Source organism: Apaloderma vittatum, unplaced genomic scaffold (assembly GCF_000703405.1).
Source record: "Apaloderma vittatum isolate BGI_N311 unplaced genomic scaffold, ASM70340v1 scaffold32060, whole genome shotgun sequence".
In the NCBI taxonomy this organism is placed as follows: Eukaryota; Metazoa; Chordata; class Aves; order Trogoniformes; family Trogonidae; genus Apaloderma; species Apaloderma vittatum.
In genome coordinates this window covers 39,222-53,917 of record NW_009696805.1, presented here as the reverse complement: position 1 = coordinate 53,917, position 14,696 = coordinate 39,222, and the positions used below count along the sequence as shown (strand labels likewise).

The 14,696-nt window shown below is 38.6% G+C and overlaps 1 protein-coding gene across 1 annotated transcript in view; it reads right to left on the bottom strand.

Annotated features, from left to right (window-relative positions):
- Window positions 1-417: 417 nt before the first annotated feature.
- PKN2 (protein kinase N2) overlaps window positions 418-14,696 on the bottom strand; it is a 29,704-nt gene continuing 15,425 nt past the window's right edge. The window contains exons 6-21 of the mRNA XM_009876327.1: window positions 12,184-12,369; window positions 11,774-11,883; window positions 9,884-10,027; window positions 9,668-9,743; window positions 9,165-9,339; window positions 8,762-8,891; window positions 8,185-8,318; window positions 8,020-8,095; window positions 7,841-7,932; window positions 6,645-6,821; window positions 5,984-6,046; window positions 5,805-5,881; window positions 4,280-4,422; window positions 2,877-2,984; window positions 1,128-1,208; window positions 418-1,043 (exon numbers count right to left, since the gene is read on the bottom strand). Coding sequence (XP_009874629.1) covers window positions 840-1,043; window positions 1,128-1,208; window positions 2,877-2,984; window positions 4,280-4,422; window positions 5,805-5,881; window positions 5,984-6,046; window positions 6,645-6,821; window positions 7,841-7,932; window positions 8,020-8,095; window positions 8,185-8,318; window positions 8,762-8,891; window positions 9,165-9,339; window positions 9,668-9,743; window positions 9,884-10,027; window positions 11,774-11,883; window positions 12,184-12,369 — 1,976 coding nt within the window. The 3' untranslated portion in view covers window positions 418-839. The remainder of the gene's footprint in view (window positions 1,044-1,127; window positions 1,209-2,876; window positions 2,985-4,279; window positions 4,423-5,804; window positions 5,882-5,983; window positions 6,047-6,644; window positions 6,822-7,840; window positions 7,933-8,019; window positions 8,096-8,184; window positions 8,319-8,761; window positions 8,892-9,164; window positions 9,340-9,667; window positions 9,744-9,883; window positions 10,028-11,773; window positions 11,884-12,183; window positions 12,370-14,696) is intronic.

The window sequence follows — 14,696 nt, the reverse complement described above, 5'->3', positions numbered from 1 at the left end:
TCTGTCCACTCGAGGAGTGGGGAAAGGCATGAGTTTGAGTACAGAAGTGGCTTGGGGAATGCACCTGCTTTGCTCTTTGTTGTTAGACTGAGCAATGTCCTTGTTACATTCTTCGGATCAACCAGGACTTTAAGCCGCGCTTAAAAAGCCTGAAGGCAAAACTGATTTGGCAAGTGGCTTTGGTAAACTTTCCGGATTTTTCTTTGTAATGGAAGCACTTACGCTGTTGTTATCACAAAGGCAAGGCGTTTAACATTTTTCCTAATAAATACCGTAGAAAATTTACAAAACAAGGCATACCTGTGCTCAATACCATTATTTTAAGAACACAAGATGAAGGTGTACATAGAAACGTGTAGTTTTACAGAGTGACAGGATAGTTTGTAACTGAAATGAGTTGCCTTCTCCAGCTAGAACCATGTTCTGGGTGAGTGTCATCAGTATCCCAAACTTCTATTTCAGTGTGGCTGAGGAGAGAGAACTGATTACCTAGCTCCAAGTCTGCTTTTCTCACTTAAGGCAGATACTTTATAAAGCCGTGGTATCTGCTGTAGAAGAGTGAGAGAAACAGTACAAATCCACGTGTGCCCATGTGTGGGAAGCTTAATACAGCCTGAGTTCACCAGCTCAGCGCATAGACCTGCTTTCCAGTGCTCAGATAAAAAACAATATACAAAGAGGCCACTCTTCACAAGAGCGATAAAACAGTACTTAAAAGGATCTTCATGTGATTTAAAAAACCAGAAGCTACGGGTGGCACAGAGAGCAATTGAGGGGTCGGTATTCTGAGAGAGGCGTTCTTGTGAGCCAGTCAGCTGGGGGTTCACAGTGTCTGGAAGTTAACACCAATCAGCAATGTAATCAAAATCTCTGAACATTTCCTGCTCTTCTTCTGAAAGTAGCCTTGGTTCCCGAGGTGGAGTGAGGATAGGTGCTTCAGAGGTAAATTCGTCATCAAAATTGCTAACATCTTCTCGTCCTCTAATGGTGGGTACAAAAGGAGGCTTCACTTTCTTGGCCAGTAAAGCGTTCCAATCTATTAGCTGTAAAACAAACCGACTGAGGTTTAGCTTCCTGTCTACTGCTCCTTCTTGTCCTAAGATATAATGTGAGTAGTTTGTACTCACCCTGAAGAAGTGATGCTTTTTCACATCCTCGGCGTCTTTCTCTCCAGCTCCAAGACGCCGCTCTGGATTTCTTCGCAACAGCTGACAACACACGCAAGATTTCAGTGCAAAAATTCAGGAGTAGGGGGAGGAACTAGGGAGGATGTGTGCTACTGTGCAAGAGCCAGCGGCCAGTGAAATGCATACTGCCTGACCTACAGAAAATTCTTGGTCCTCATAAAGGGAAAGACAAAACTTCAGATGTACAGAGCTAGCAACAGCCATGCTCTCCTAGAGCTGCCTGAACCTGTTAGCACAGTTGCACCAGCAGCTGTCTCTGAACAGAGAGAGTAGACTAATCTGCCTCGCCGCAGATCTGTGGTACCAAGTCTTGGTGCCTGAGGTGAGTTGTGGGGCTGCCATTCAGCACAGCAGCACAGGGAAGCGTGGTTTTTTCCTGGAGAGGATACGGAATTTATGCAAGTTAGTACTTCTTGCTTGCCTCAGAAGAGAGACTACTTTCCTGCCTCCTGTGCCCGGACCTTGATTTACCAAGAGAAGGCTGAATGCTGCTGCACATAGCCAGGCAAGTTAAAGGGTTTTTCTGGTTGCTGGATGCTCGTGCTTGTGAGCTGTGGTGCTGTGAGCAGAGCCCTGCTCCAGGCAGAGTGCCCAGCAGTGGAGGGGAGGGATGTCGATGTATTCATGATGCAGCTATAAAAAAAATGTTTACTATATTATGTAAGAACTTTGTAGTTGGAAACAGGGCACACAGGGCTACTACTAAGTGGCAAGCGCACAGTACACACAATCTGCATGCAGTGTAGCAGTCCACTGTGGGTATTGGCATGCTAATTTTCACAGTAAAAATAGCCTCTCTGGGCAGTGCCTTCTCTAGACACACACTGTCTCCCTTCTCTAGACACACACTGTCTCCCTTCTCTAGACACACACTGTCTCCCTTCTCTAGACACACACTGTCTCCCTGGGCGTAAGCAATCACCTTAAGCTACAGAGCATTTAGGCTATTCTTTCAGTACTTATGTCACAGTAGTTAGGGTGACACGCTGTAACTTAGGTGCTGCAGCACATTGCTAACCTAGGTGCTAGGCTGTCAGTGTCACACATTTAAACAGAGAGGCTGCTTCCAAAGGCTTTGTGTCACCTTCGGTGGATGCCTTTATCACCTGTGCTAAGCTTCTAACTTGGCTTCAAGCATCTTCTTCAGGTAAGTAGAGGCATTACACTAAGGAACAGCACTAATAACAGTCATGAACAGAACTGGCTGTTCTTTACCAAGAATGGGACTGTGGATGCCATGTGTATGGTGTTCCCTGCCCCAGTTGGAATGAAACCAAAAATATTTAGAAGCCTTTGAATTAAAATATTCATGTGACAATGTTAATCTGCCAAACAGGTCAACGCAGCAATGTTCTGCTAGGAAAAGAGCTGAACCTCTCTAATTAGATACAACTAGGAAACTTAGGGAGAAAATAATGCTGCTAGTGTTTTCCACTTAAACTTGCTCCTGAATAAAGTGGACTGGCACTGACAATTTTTGTTTAAGGTGATGGGTAGGCAGCATGGAACAGCGTAAGTGAAGCAAGTTTGAAACTTAATTGTAGAAAAATAAAATACCAGGCATATGTTCCTAAAGTATTTTGTTCCTCACAAAAATAATTAATTTCCTTAATGTTGGAGAGGAAACAGGAGAAGCAGGGAATATTGTAATATTATTATTAGTAGTAATTAATTTTATTATGTTCTTACCCGTCTCATTATAGAGATGGCTTCTGTAGACAGAAATCGTGGATATCTTACTTCATCATTTACAATACTGTCAAACACCTCTTCTTCATCATCTCCAGGAAAGGGAGACTACAATGAAAGTAATAAAAAAAAAAAAGTACTATTAAACAGGCTTAAAAATCACTTGCAGTTGAAAACAACGTATCTTCAGCTGACAGTTTGAAATTAGACATCCTGAAATGAACTCCTCCTTTTACCAGACACAGAGAGGGGAGTTTTCCATAAGGAAGAACGAAAAGTAAGGCAAGTGATATTATCCCTTCATTCTTACTGAAGGACTATGCTTTAAAATATGTTTTTACAAGTAGAAGCTCCTAAAACTGGGATTTTCTTTGAAGTCTGACACAAGATATACAGGTAAGGTGGAACGTCTGTATCAGCTCTTCTTTGGGGCAGCCGCCATTGACGAATAACATGGTCAAGACTAATTTGTTTTTGTAGTGTCTCTAGCATGTTACAGCTCAAGGGTTTGGCCTGACAGATGTAGGCAACGCCCTACAAGTTTTCTGTCCTTTTTCACCTGAAGGGAAAAAAAGTTGAATGATTGTATATTTTTGAAAAAAAACCCCAACCAAATGATGAGCAAATCTATTGTTCTTCTCTGTTTTTGAGCTTGTAGGCCACCACTGTGCTACTTGGGACATACTATAACAAAATGGCCCTGAAGGTAAAGCACTATATGCAGTGGTAAATGTTCAACAGGAATTTATTTACACCAGCTCAATTTACAGGAACTGGGGGCATTCTATTTTAGTGCATGCGTAATTCAAATGGTAAACAGCCTTGCATCTGGCATAACCTTTCACAGCTCCCCAGTCCTGTGCATTAAAGTTCACATCCATTCAAGCTTCTGGAGTTAAGGTGTTTCACTCTCTCCCCCAAAGCATTTGAAAGCAGAAGACTGCTACAACTGTACGCATCCCAATTTGACAATAGCAGATGTGTGCTGGAAATTGAGCTTCCCAAAACAAGATGTGCTATGTTCTTGCTTAGACACACCAACATTTAATGTGCCTTTACTGTAATCTGATTTAAGGCATAATCGTATAATTAAATAGAAAACAAAAATCTAGGTGTGAAGTCTTAGACCAGCTACAACTCATTCACTCCCACAGTTGGGGATAATTCAAGCTCATGACACGACTCTTCAAATTCTGCAGTATTACAGCAGCTAGTATGAGGCAAGTAGCTGTTCGGCATGTAATACTTCTTGATGAAACGCTTTGAGATGCTCACTGTAAAACCAGGTATGTGTATACATACTGCATATGCAAACACTGATACAACTGTGGCAAGGCTTATCACATGTTGACAGGCTGGTATCTTGAGTTTTGTAACCTCCATTGTATCTTACTAGAACTTACCTCACCCACTAGCATCTCGTAGATAAGTACACCAAGACCCCACCAGTCTACAGCTCGTGTATAGGAAGTTTCTGTCAGCACCTCTGGAGCAAGAAATTCCGGTGTGCCACAGAATGTGCTTGTTCTGTCTCCAAATCCCATTCCTGAAAAGTTACAGTCAATGAATAGCGAGGAGTATTTCTCCCACTCTATAACCTATCCCGCCAGCAAGTAAAACCTCTCTCTAGAGCGGCTTCGGCTGACACTGTAGTTCCGGGGCATGTCCTGAAGGCTCAGGCCAATGAGGCAAAACATATGCCCGTTCTTCCCTCCCACGACCTCGTTCCATGTAATCTTAGGTACAAGTTCTTACTGTCCCTTAACTACATGCAATGAGCCAAATTAAGCTTCCAGTTACACCTTTATCACTCACTTATCTCTGCTTGGAAAAATACAATCAACGTTATGCTACATTTCTACTAGCTAGTACAAGAAAGTGTGGCACATGAAGTTAGTCAAACAGGCCTGCTACAAATGCTTCTGTAGTGCCAAAACTACATATAGTAAAGTAACACATGGAGCATAGTGAAACAACTTGGAGCAAAATGAGCCCTGAATCTTTGCAGGAGGGGCGCAGTTTGGGACAGCAGCACCACAAGGACTGTGACGCTACAAGCTTAAGGAAAACCAGTGATTGTAGCAGTCAGTAAACCAAAGAGCTTTCTTTGTCCTCGTCTCCTTATGTTGTTTATGGAACTTGTTTGTAGCTAAATTCACAGGACTTGCCCAAGGATTTTACGGACAACAGTAACATTTGAGCACCTGCTGAATTTAATAAATTCCTCTTAGGGCGTGTAAAAAGAAAAGATACAGATTGGAGAAGGAAATGGACCTTTCCAGTTCTTGCCCCCAATGGAGTTTGAGAAAGACACTGCACTTTCTGGTGCTACCTCTCTTTTATGTCTTATTTGAAAGCTACTTGCCAGCAGTGGGATGCTTGAAAGTAACTTTCTAGCACCTAGGGTTCCCTTTTGGGATAAATTTATCTTTTAGCTATAGTATACTTTACATGGCATTTCCATATAGGTAAAGTTGTGACTATGTCAGAGTGAAAAACATAGATATAAATTTATAAAAAAAATAAGAATGAGGTATAGATTATAATGGTACTTGATTTCATTGTACAATGTTAACATGTTTAGAATGAGGAAGAATACCTAATGCTTTTTCTGCTAACTTGTAAAATGCAGCAGTATGACTTATTAATAAGCAGAGATATGATGAAGTAAAAACCAGACTAGATGACACTCACAGCTGGAAAAAAAATAAAATATAGGGCTGTGCTCAGATGTTCCTGTCATATCCTTCCTAAGGAACTTAGAAACTCCTATCTCCACAGTTGTACAATCAGAGATGTAATTTTTCCTTCAAGTGATACCAGGTAAGCACACACTGTACACATTTCACAGTCCAAAAGCCTCAAGGAACAGCCAAGAGTAAGACAGACTATGAAATTCCCCTGGAAAGAAAATTGAAGGGCCATTACCTTCTTTGCAAAGACCAAAGTCAGCTATTTTCACAAAGCCTTCCGTGTCCAGCAATAAGTTATCCAACTTCAAATCTCTAAATGAACATTTGAGAATAAAATTGAATCACTGATATTTCTTCAGTACTATTCAGAATAGCTGAAGTTCACTTGTTGGAAATGGGTCAGTGACCACTTACCTATAAACTATTTTGTGTTCATGCAAATACTGAAGTCCAAGAACCACACATGCAGCATAGAATCTGTTGAAAAAGTTAAAATTTCAATGGATTTTAGTCTTGCTTTTCAGAATGTGAAGTCTATTATTATTGATCTTTTTTATTAGCCATCCTCTGAAGATTACCAAGTTTTTTCTGAAGATTACCTTTTTTTTTTTCCGGTACAGATTAGTTTTTATACATGGTCAGAGTTTTAAAGCCAGATGGCAAAAATACTTAAGCTTCGAGCTTTCAAGCTGAAGTACGGTCGCCCAGCCTGAAGAATGAATTTTCTGCAGTGTCTCCTGCCACGGATTTCTCATTTGGCTTATTCTTTTCTTTTTCAGCCTTATCTGCTATTTTAACTTTTCACTTAACTTTTTCTGTAATTTTTTTAAAAAGTATTATAAGCATTAAGTGTTTGTATATAACTTTAAAATTCAGTGTAGATTCAGACACGGTAAACCTGCATATGTCTGCTTCTAAACAAAATCACTTAGAATCTCTGACCCTTTCAAAAATGAAAATGGTTATTTACTGAAGTGACAGGATGTGAAGGGTGCAGAGCGTGGTAAAGATCTTAGTGCTTATCCACTGCATGAAATGTCCTCTGCTTAATGCCACAGAAGGGATGGGTACTCACACTGCTCTTGGTTCAGAGAAGACATCAGTATGAATGTGCATCATCAGATCTCCACCAGCAGCGTATTCCATTACAAAGCAAACGTGATCTTTGGTTTGGAAACAAGCAAAAAGATTCACCAAGAAGGGGTGTCTCACACTATTCACAGTTTCAAATATTCGCTTTTCGCACATCAAGCTGCAAACAGAAAAATAAATTAAAAGTTAAAGCTGAATTCTGAGCCATGATTTTTCAACTCAGAAACTATTAGCAATTTATACCTTACAGTTTTTTGCTCTATTCCTCAGGATAAGAAATTTTTTTGTTTCAAGAGGGAGATTTTAGTACTTGCACACACATTAAGCTGATGTCAGGATTTCCATGAAGTTGCATTTAGATTCCACAAAGCAAAAGGGAAACCTAGTAGCATGCCATGGATACTGCACCCTGCCAATTTTCCTTCTAAATACTCAGAGCTGCATTAAGTCTGCATCGATACTACGCCATTAACTTCAAACCATTTTTATTTAATTGTATATGATATCTAAAGATGAAAAATAGCAACAATCTTACAGACAGCTATCTATAGCAATTCCAGATTGTTTCTCATTAAACCAATTGGTTAATTCATAGCTTATTCTTAATACAGTTATCTTTTTGCAAGTCAAATGAATGTAGTCACAAATAGTTGTAAAATTACCTTCTTGCACCAAAATTAAACAGTTTTGTAACTGCCACTTTACATCCAAGCAAAGAAAAACCTGAGTTTTGGAGCAAAAGGATTAAAAAAACCAGAAACAGTGAAGAATACACAGGACTTCAGGGAAAATACAATGAACAAAGTGTGATGGTATGTTAGAGACTGAGAAACACCATGTTTTTTGTCAGTAAAGAAAAGTCACTGTCCTCCTGAAATGTGATCGAAGCCTACAGAACAAGTAATCAGAATAAATAATTGCAAAAGAAATTAAAAATGGAATCTGCTTAAATCAGAGCTCTAATATAGGCATGGTAAGAGCAGCACTAAAATAAATTTGTGTTCCTGGGCTCCGCTGCTGTCTCCTTGCACGGCTGCAGCAGCCACAGAGCCGGGAGGTGACAGCCTGTCTTGATCTTTCACTGAATTTCACTACTGTTTGGTAGAGATTGCAGCTGTGTTGCGGACAGAGAGAAAAACAGAGTTTACGGAGTCATTATGTAACATTTTACAAACTGACCTGTCTACTTCATCACGAGCAACAATATCTCCTTTCTTTAAGGCTTTAATGGCAAACATCTCATTTGTATTTTTGTACTCTGCCAGCAGCACCTAAACCAGAAGATAAATGATTCATTTAAGAGTGATATCTAGTTTTTGATATAAACTTGACATTTGATATAACCTTTTGACATTTACCTTTCCAAAATGTCCTCTGCCCAGTACAGCGCAACATCTGAAATCCTTCAGACTGAATTGAAATCGTTGTTGCAATCTATGTAAATAAAAAAACAGTAACAAAATCTCATTTGTTAGCTTTAAGAATTATTATTCAAAACAACAGCAAACATGCTGCATTTTTACCTTCTATCTTCAGGCTCTCGGGTGTTCGTGTATTTTATGTCTGAACGGGGAACATCAGGCTCACAGATTATTTCAGGCTGGTTTGGGACAATACTATTTCTGCCATTTTCAAAATCAAAAGTTGTTACTTCATCCTGTGAAGAAAAGGAAGCCTGAAAATTCATAACCGATTGCAAAGGCAAACAAAAACAAATGTCACTAAATACATCTGAAATTCTAACACGAGAATTATCTAAGTAAGTTAAAATGGTATGCTTTAAGATGACAGAGATAAGCAAGCTTTTAACAGACTGATGAAATCTATTGCTTTTTGCTAATAAAACCATTTTTCCCAAAATGCTCTAATGAGTTTGAGCTTTTGTTTTTTCTGTGGTGGAACCAATGACACAAAGAGTTAAACACACCAACCATGGAAACGCTATGCCACAAAGAATAGTCAGAGAATTCTGTTGAGACAAGTCTGTATGTGGAAGTTAATGGAGCACATGCTGAAATACAAGGGAAGAAATCCACCACAAAGGTACCAATATTGCAACCTTGTTAAACTGTATAGCCCCAAATTCTTAAAGTTACTTGCCTGAGATGGCACATCAGAAGCCTTTATCTCAGAGGAAGATTCAGATATTTCCCCAAGGGAAGATGCACGAGGCGGAGCAGGTGGAGGCTCTGGCTCAAGCTCAAAGTCCAATTTGGCTACAGGAGACTCACTGGCAAGAAAATAAACACCTCTTTAGCGTATAGCAGGGACGGTTTTCATAGCACGAAAACAAATCTAAAACTGCACACTATGTAGATTTCTCCTAAAACAAATGTTGTGTTTGTGGATCTGTCTACACACTGGATGTCTGAAATTAAGACACTGAAGGTTCTGCAGTCTTGCAGAATAAACAGGTTTGACATACATTACATGCTTTAAGGTATAAGCATCTCACTGTTACTCCTGCTCTTAGAAGTACTTAAAAATTGCAGCTATCACCTACCTGGCTGGCAGCGTTAGTTCAGGAATGTGCGCATCAACCACTGGCCCGGTAGCCGGCACTGGTGCTTGAGGGCTGAAGGTGCCAGAGTGATTTACTGTAGGAATAGCTCTTCTTACCAGCCTTCCCCAAGTGGCAATATTAATATTCATCTGAGGAGCTCTGAGAAATGTTTTGCCTGTGGATATTACGAAGAAAGAAAATAGAGTGCAAGCAATTTCCTTACTTATTACCAAAAGGTATCATTAAAAAAAAAAATCATATTTATCACTTTATAAAGAACAAACTGAATTGGTCATATTTTCCTTTGCTACTCCTAATTATTCACTGTTAAACACTAATGTATAATAAGGAATTCTAAACTAAAATATTTTTAAATACAATGCCAATTTATTCATTATCAACAGCTTTACTCACAGACAAATACTGGGTCTCTATTAAAAAGAAACAACTTATCACAGATCTATACAACTTTTAAGCTTTACAAGTTTATGTTCAACAATCACCTTGCTGTTTTGAAAAAATTTTCTTCTGCCTCTGGAGTTTTGGTCTTCTTTCAATAACTGGATTAAAAAACGTAACCTGCAGTTCAAATAACGTGTGTTATAATTCAAGTTTCAGAAAAAAATGCATTCTTAAAAATATTTAAAAAAAATTCTTAAAACTATTCTGCAATGTAATACTTGCAAGTACGCTCAAGTGCTTCAAAGAGACATTCTTACCTCTGCAAACAGAGTGCCCTGGGGTTCAAGATAGAGACACATGCCATGCCGTTGGTTATCGAGGAAATCTTCCAACCTCAGAAACTTCACTGCACACAAAGATCTCCAGTCGCGCCAATAAACTGAGATTTCTAATTCACGTGACTATGACAGGAAACACATATACAGGAAGTTACTTATTAGTAATTGTTCTGCAAGAGTTACCCCTCTACTACAATACGATCTAGCAACTCAAGAATCAAGACACAGAGCTGTTACTTTAAGTGCCACGCTTAACCAGACGTACTGAGCAAGCTCTCACTAGGACAGGTCTTAGGGTTTCACTTCAGATGTGATCACCAGTGTCCCAATAAAAGTATAAATGTAAAGTTCCCCTAAGAGTTGAAGGAAAGAGTCACAAACAGTCACCAGACTTTTTGAGTCAGTCTAAAACCAGCACTGGTTCAAGATATTTTAACTCAAGCTCTGACAATACATTTTACCTGTGTTTAGAAACCTCAACTTTACTAGTTTTCCATGTTATTTGCAGGTTTTGGCTGCATTTCAGAGCTGCACAGTTACACAGTATCTCTAGGAATATAAACCGTTTTTGTAACATGATCACAAAGAAGGGACAAACCCCTTAAACTAGCAAGAACTACTGCTATTTCTTGCCAGTTGGGCTCATATGTTCTTAAGGTGTCTTACATGCTTATTACAAAACGTGAAGAATCCTGCAAGACAATCAAAGCAGCACTGTGTGTTACTGAGTTCAGTCAGCACAGTTCAATTCCATCATGATACATCCATGTGCTGTCTTTAAATGACAGCTATAGGTTTTAAAAGAAACAAACATTAAGAAGAAGCAACAGATTAAAAATGATGGGGTTTGACTGTGCATTTCAAGTACAGAAGCATGTGTGGTCATGCCCAGCAGAAGGCAGGTCATCTTCTGCCACTTAAGAGCATCTAATACTGAGTTCTCCCAGTGAACATGACACACTGGCTGGTAGTAGCAGCTACTTTGACTAGTTCTGGTCTTAATATGAGAATAATCAAGGATTCCGCAGCTGCTGGTTTTGTTCTGCACTAACTGGAAACTGAATTTCTCTACCTGCAGGTCTAAACCCTCATCCTTCCCAGATGGAAGGAAACCGGGTTGGGGCTCAGAGGGGTGGGGCTCGACAGAGAGAAAACAAAACAGGAAGGTGGCTTTTTTTTTTTCTTGTTGGTTTTAAATATACACTGAAGATGACATTTAAGATACTAAAACGCAGTTTAATTTTCAGTCTATTTTATTTAAATGCTGAGGGAAAAAACAACACTTGTACCTTAAAATATCATGACTATCAGGTATCTAAATACCAAATGCTTGATTAAACTTACATAAATTTTCTTCAAAAAGTGTAAAGAAAGAAATATCAAGCATAATTTTGACACTTGTGTCCTCCAAGTAACATTTAGAGTTCTAAGAAAGAACCATTGTTGATTTTATTTATTATTCCTGAAGAACTGATCAGCTTCCCATAAGAGCACTTTTACAGAAGCACTGTAGAAATTCTAGGACATAGCTTTACTAAAATACCCGAACTTTATCTGATATTAGAATTTACTGACAAATAATAACAAGTTGGTGATCCTAATAAAAATCTAAGCACCATCTATCACAGGATAAAAAGATGCTAATTGTTAGATCTTGGGGAAAAAAAGTATTATCAGAGTTTGTAGGCCAGAAAAAGTAAAATGTCTAGAATACCAGCCCAGCGTAACAGATTAACCCCAGGGAGCTCATTCTGTTAAGGATGGGAATACTTGCACATTATGAATTTTGAACATAATCACAACAGGGAAAAAAAGTAATAAAGCAAAATTAAAATAATCTAAAGAATCAACTATAGCTGTCATTTTTACCCTGTCTAGTTCCAGTGTAAATTTCTGATCCCATGACTGATTGGAAATTGGCTTCCAGCTAGTCTGACCAACGACAGTGTTATCCAGCTTCAGTACAGCACAGACTTCATCTGTAAGCAAAGTACACAAACTCAGCTTAAATCTTTAAGAGGATTTTCCACAAACAAAAAATCTTCAGTAAGTTTCCCTTAAAAAATGTAATCTCATATTTAATTGGTTTTTACAGGCATAATAGCATGGTTGTGGGTTTTTTGGGTTTTTGTTTGTTTTTAAAACAACTTATCAGATGAAAAAAACAGTAAGTTTAAAGCTTCGAATCAATTTAGTATTTTAAGTTACAGAACATGGCATACACATTAGAGTGTCAATAATAGATATATGTAAAAATAAGAGAAGCAAGTATACTGAACTGGACAAGTCATCGGTTTTCAGAAGGTTTCTGCTACTCCCACTTTTACTTTTAGTGGTTCTGCTAATGAAAGATGATCTGGCTTCATTGGGACTCCAACCAGGTAGCGTAATCGATGTGGCTTTTGATCGACCAGGGACGTTTTCCAAAATATCTTGACAGCCCATTAGCCTAACTTCCAGGGTACCTAGAACAAGACAGACAATGATTTATCAAAGATTTCTGTTCTTAAGTAAACAAAGTGAATGATTAATGATCAATCTATGGCAATAGCTCACATTCTGACCCCCACAGGGTACAAGTCAAGTATGTGGGACTTAACCTCATCAAAACAGTTCGCGAAAATAACATTTTGTTCTATGTCTCAGCAGTATTTTTGTTTTCTTCACTTACGAACCTAACTGACTTGGTTTCAAGTTGTAAGCCATCATATTAGGATGAGAAATCTTAAGTTTTGTATTAAAATGATGGATCTTGCAGACAGGACTGTAACAATCTTTTTTTCTGAGTTTTATACAACCAGTTAATACTGGATACATCACTTTGGTAATTAAAATGAACACACTGACTATTGAAACTACAAATTTCTTCAAGATACATTTGCTTGCTGCATGCTGAAGTAAAATTTGAGTTAGTATGTAATTTAAAAATCACTGAGTTGTTCCAACTTGATTGAATTTGGATTTATAAAAGCTAAGACAAGAAGCTACAAAACACTTCCTTAAACAAATGAGACTGAGAGGCTGCTGTTTAAGAGCTTCCTCCAGCAGCACAGAAACCTCCGAATACCACAGAAGGTTACCAGAGCAGTAGGCTTTACCTCATCCCGTACCAGATAGCATCTGCGAAACTGTGACACCACTAACACTAAAAAATTTACTTACTGGAAGTGGTGAAATTAGATGGTTTATAATCACCCTGTCAGCTAGAAATGCAGCTCCTAAATGCAGTGTTCTTTTGACAGCAAACGACTGAAACATAGAAGGACTCTTTTGTAACAGAAACTTAAGTCACACTTGACCTACAAATGGTCTGGCAACGTTATAGCAATGGAACAGACACCACAGAAACCAGTCTGAGAAGAAACCTATAGGGAACTAACAACTGCAAGCAACAGCCGAGCATTAGGCTATGAAGACAAAGAGGTGCTATTGGTTCCTGAAACAAGTAAAAGGCTAAAAAAGAATACTTCATTCTCAAACTCTGTTCACAAAATAAAAAATAAAAAAATTAAAGAGCAGAAAGGCTACAATCTTGTATAAGGACTGGAAGTGTATCAGAAAGTTCTGTTGATGCACTTTATAAAGTATGACAGTAGCACTGATCTATTTTCACAAAGTGTGAGAGGCAAACACAAAAGCCGCTCTTCATTTAAATCCAGTTCAATACAAAAGCTCTTTGTGCAGCCAATATGAAAGTGAAAGTATTAAGAACTTCACAAGCATGTTTTGATAATCCCTGTTAGAAACTGTTCATATGCACCAGTAAATCACATTTAAAGAGGAACTGTTTGTCACTATCTGACCCAAGATTATGTATTACAGGAGAAGAATAATAAGAAAAAAAAAAGCTGTTTTAAAACCAAGGCACAGTAATTCCTGCCCACGGTCACCCATCCTTTGAGTTTCCATATGATTATGAAAGACAGCTCCCCTCACCACTGCACAATTTTACAAGGGCCCTCGGCTGAGGTCCTCATGCTTTTTACCCCTTCCTACGTGTCTTTCTGAACTGAAAATGGAAGGCAAGTAGACTTGCTCCATTTTATTACTACTGCAGCTCAGATGAGGAAACTCTTTTTTTTAAAAAAAAAGATAAACCCCCACAATTTTTCAAAACTAAATGCTATTTTCAGTTTATTTCTGCAATACACTTATTCTGTTAAAAGCTGGTTTAATAGCTACCTGTAAAACATTGTAGGAAACAAATTGTAAAACCAAACCTATCTTTACTAGTTATATGAACACTTATTTAATAAATTTAGATAAACAACATACCCCCAAGTAGTCAAAAGTATTTGCTTTTCTTTAAGAACACTGGGAAGCAAATGTTTAATAGCTTTGTTAAGTATGGCTTGTCTCTTGAAACAGTTACTTCCAATGAACGACAAAAACTCCAGGTGAAGAAGCTGCTTCTAGGAGAAGTTCCTAAGTCTTTCATTTATATATTAATACACAGTTCTCTCACAGAAGGCTGTCTCTTAAAAAAACCCAAACTATACCAAAAAAAACCCAACCTCAAACCACAAACCAATCTCCATGTTTAAGGGCAAGGAAAACAATTCACACCAATAAAGAGAGGCTTCAATAGTTCCATGCAGGTTTTGTTAGGATCTCCCCCTCTGGTTTAGAAACATGACGTGTGTTCTGGTGGCATAAATCTCACCTTCTAGGAAACCAGTTTGGTCCAGTGGGTAAGTCAGGGACTGGGAGAAAAGCTGGGTGCCTACCTCCAGCTCTGCTACTGGCTTGTTTTATGACCAGGGCAAGTCACTTACCCCTTCTGCACCTCAGT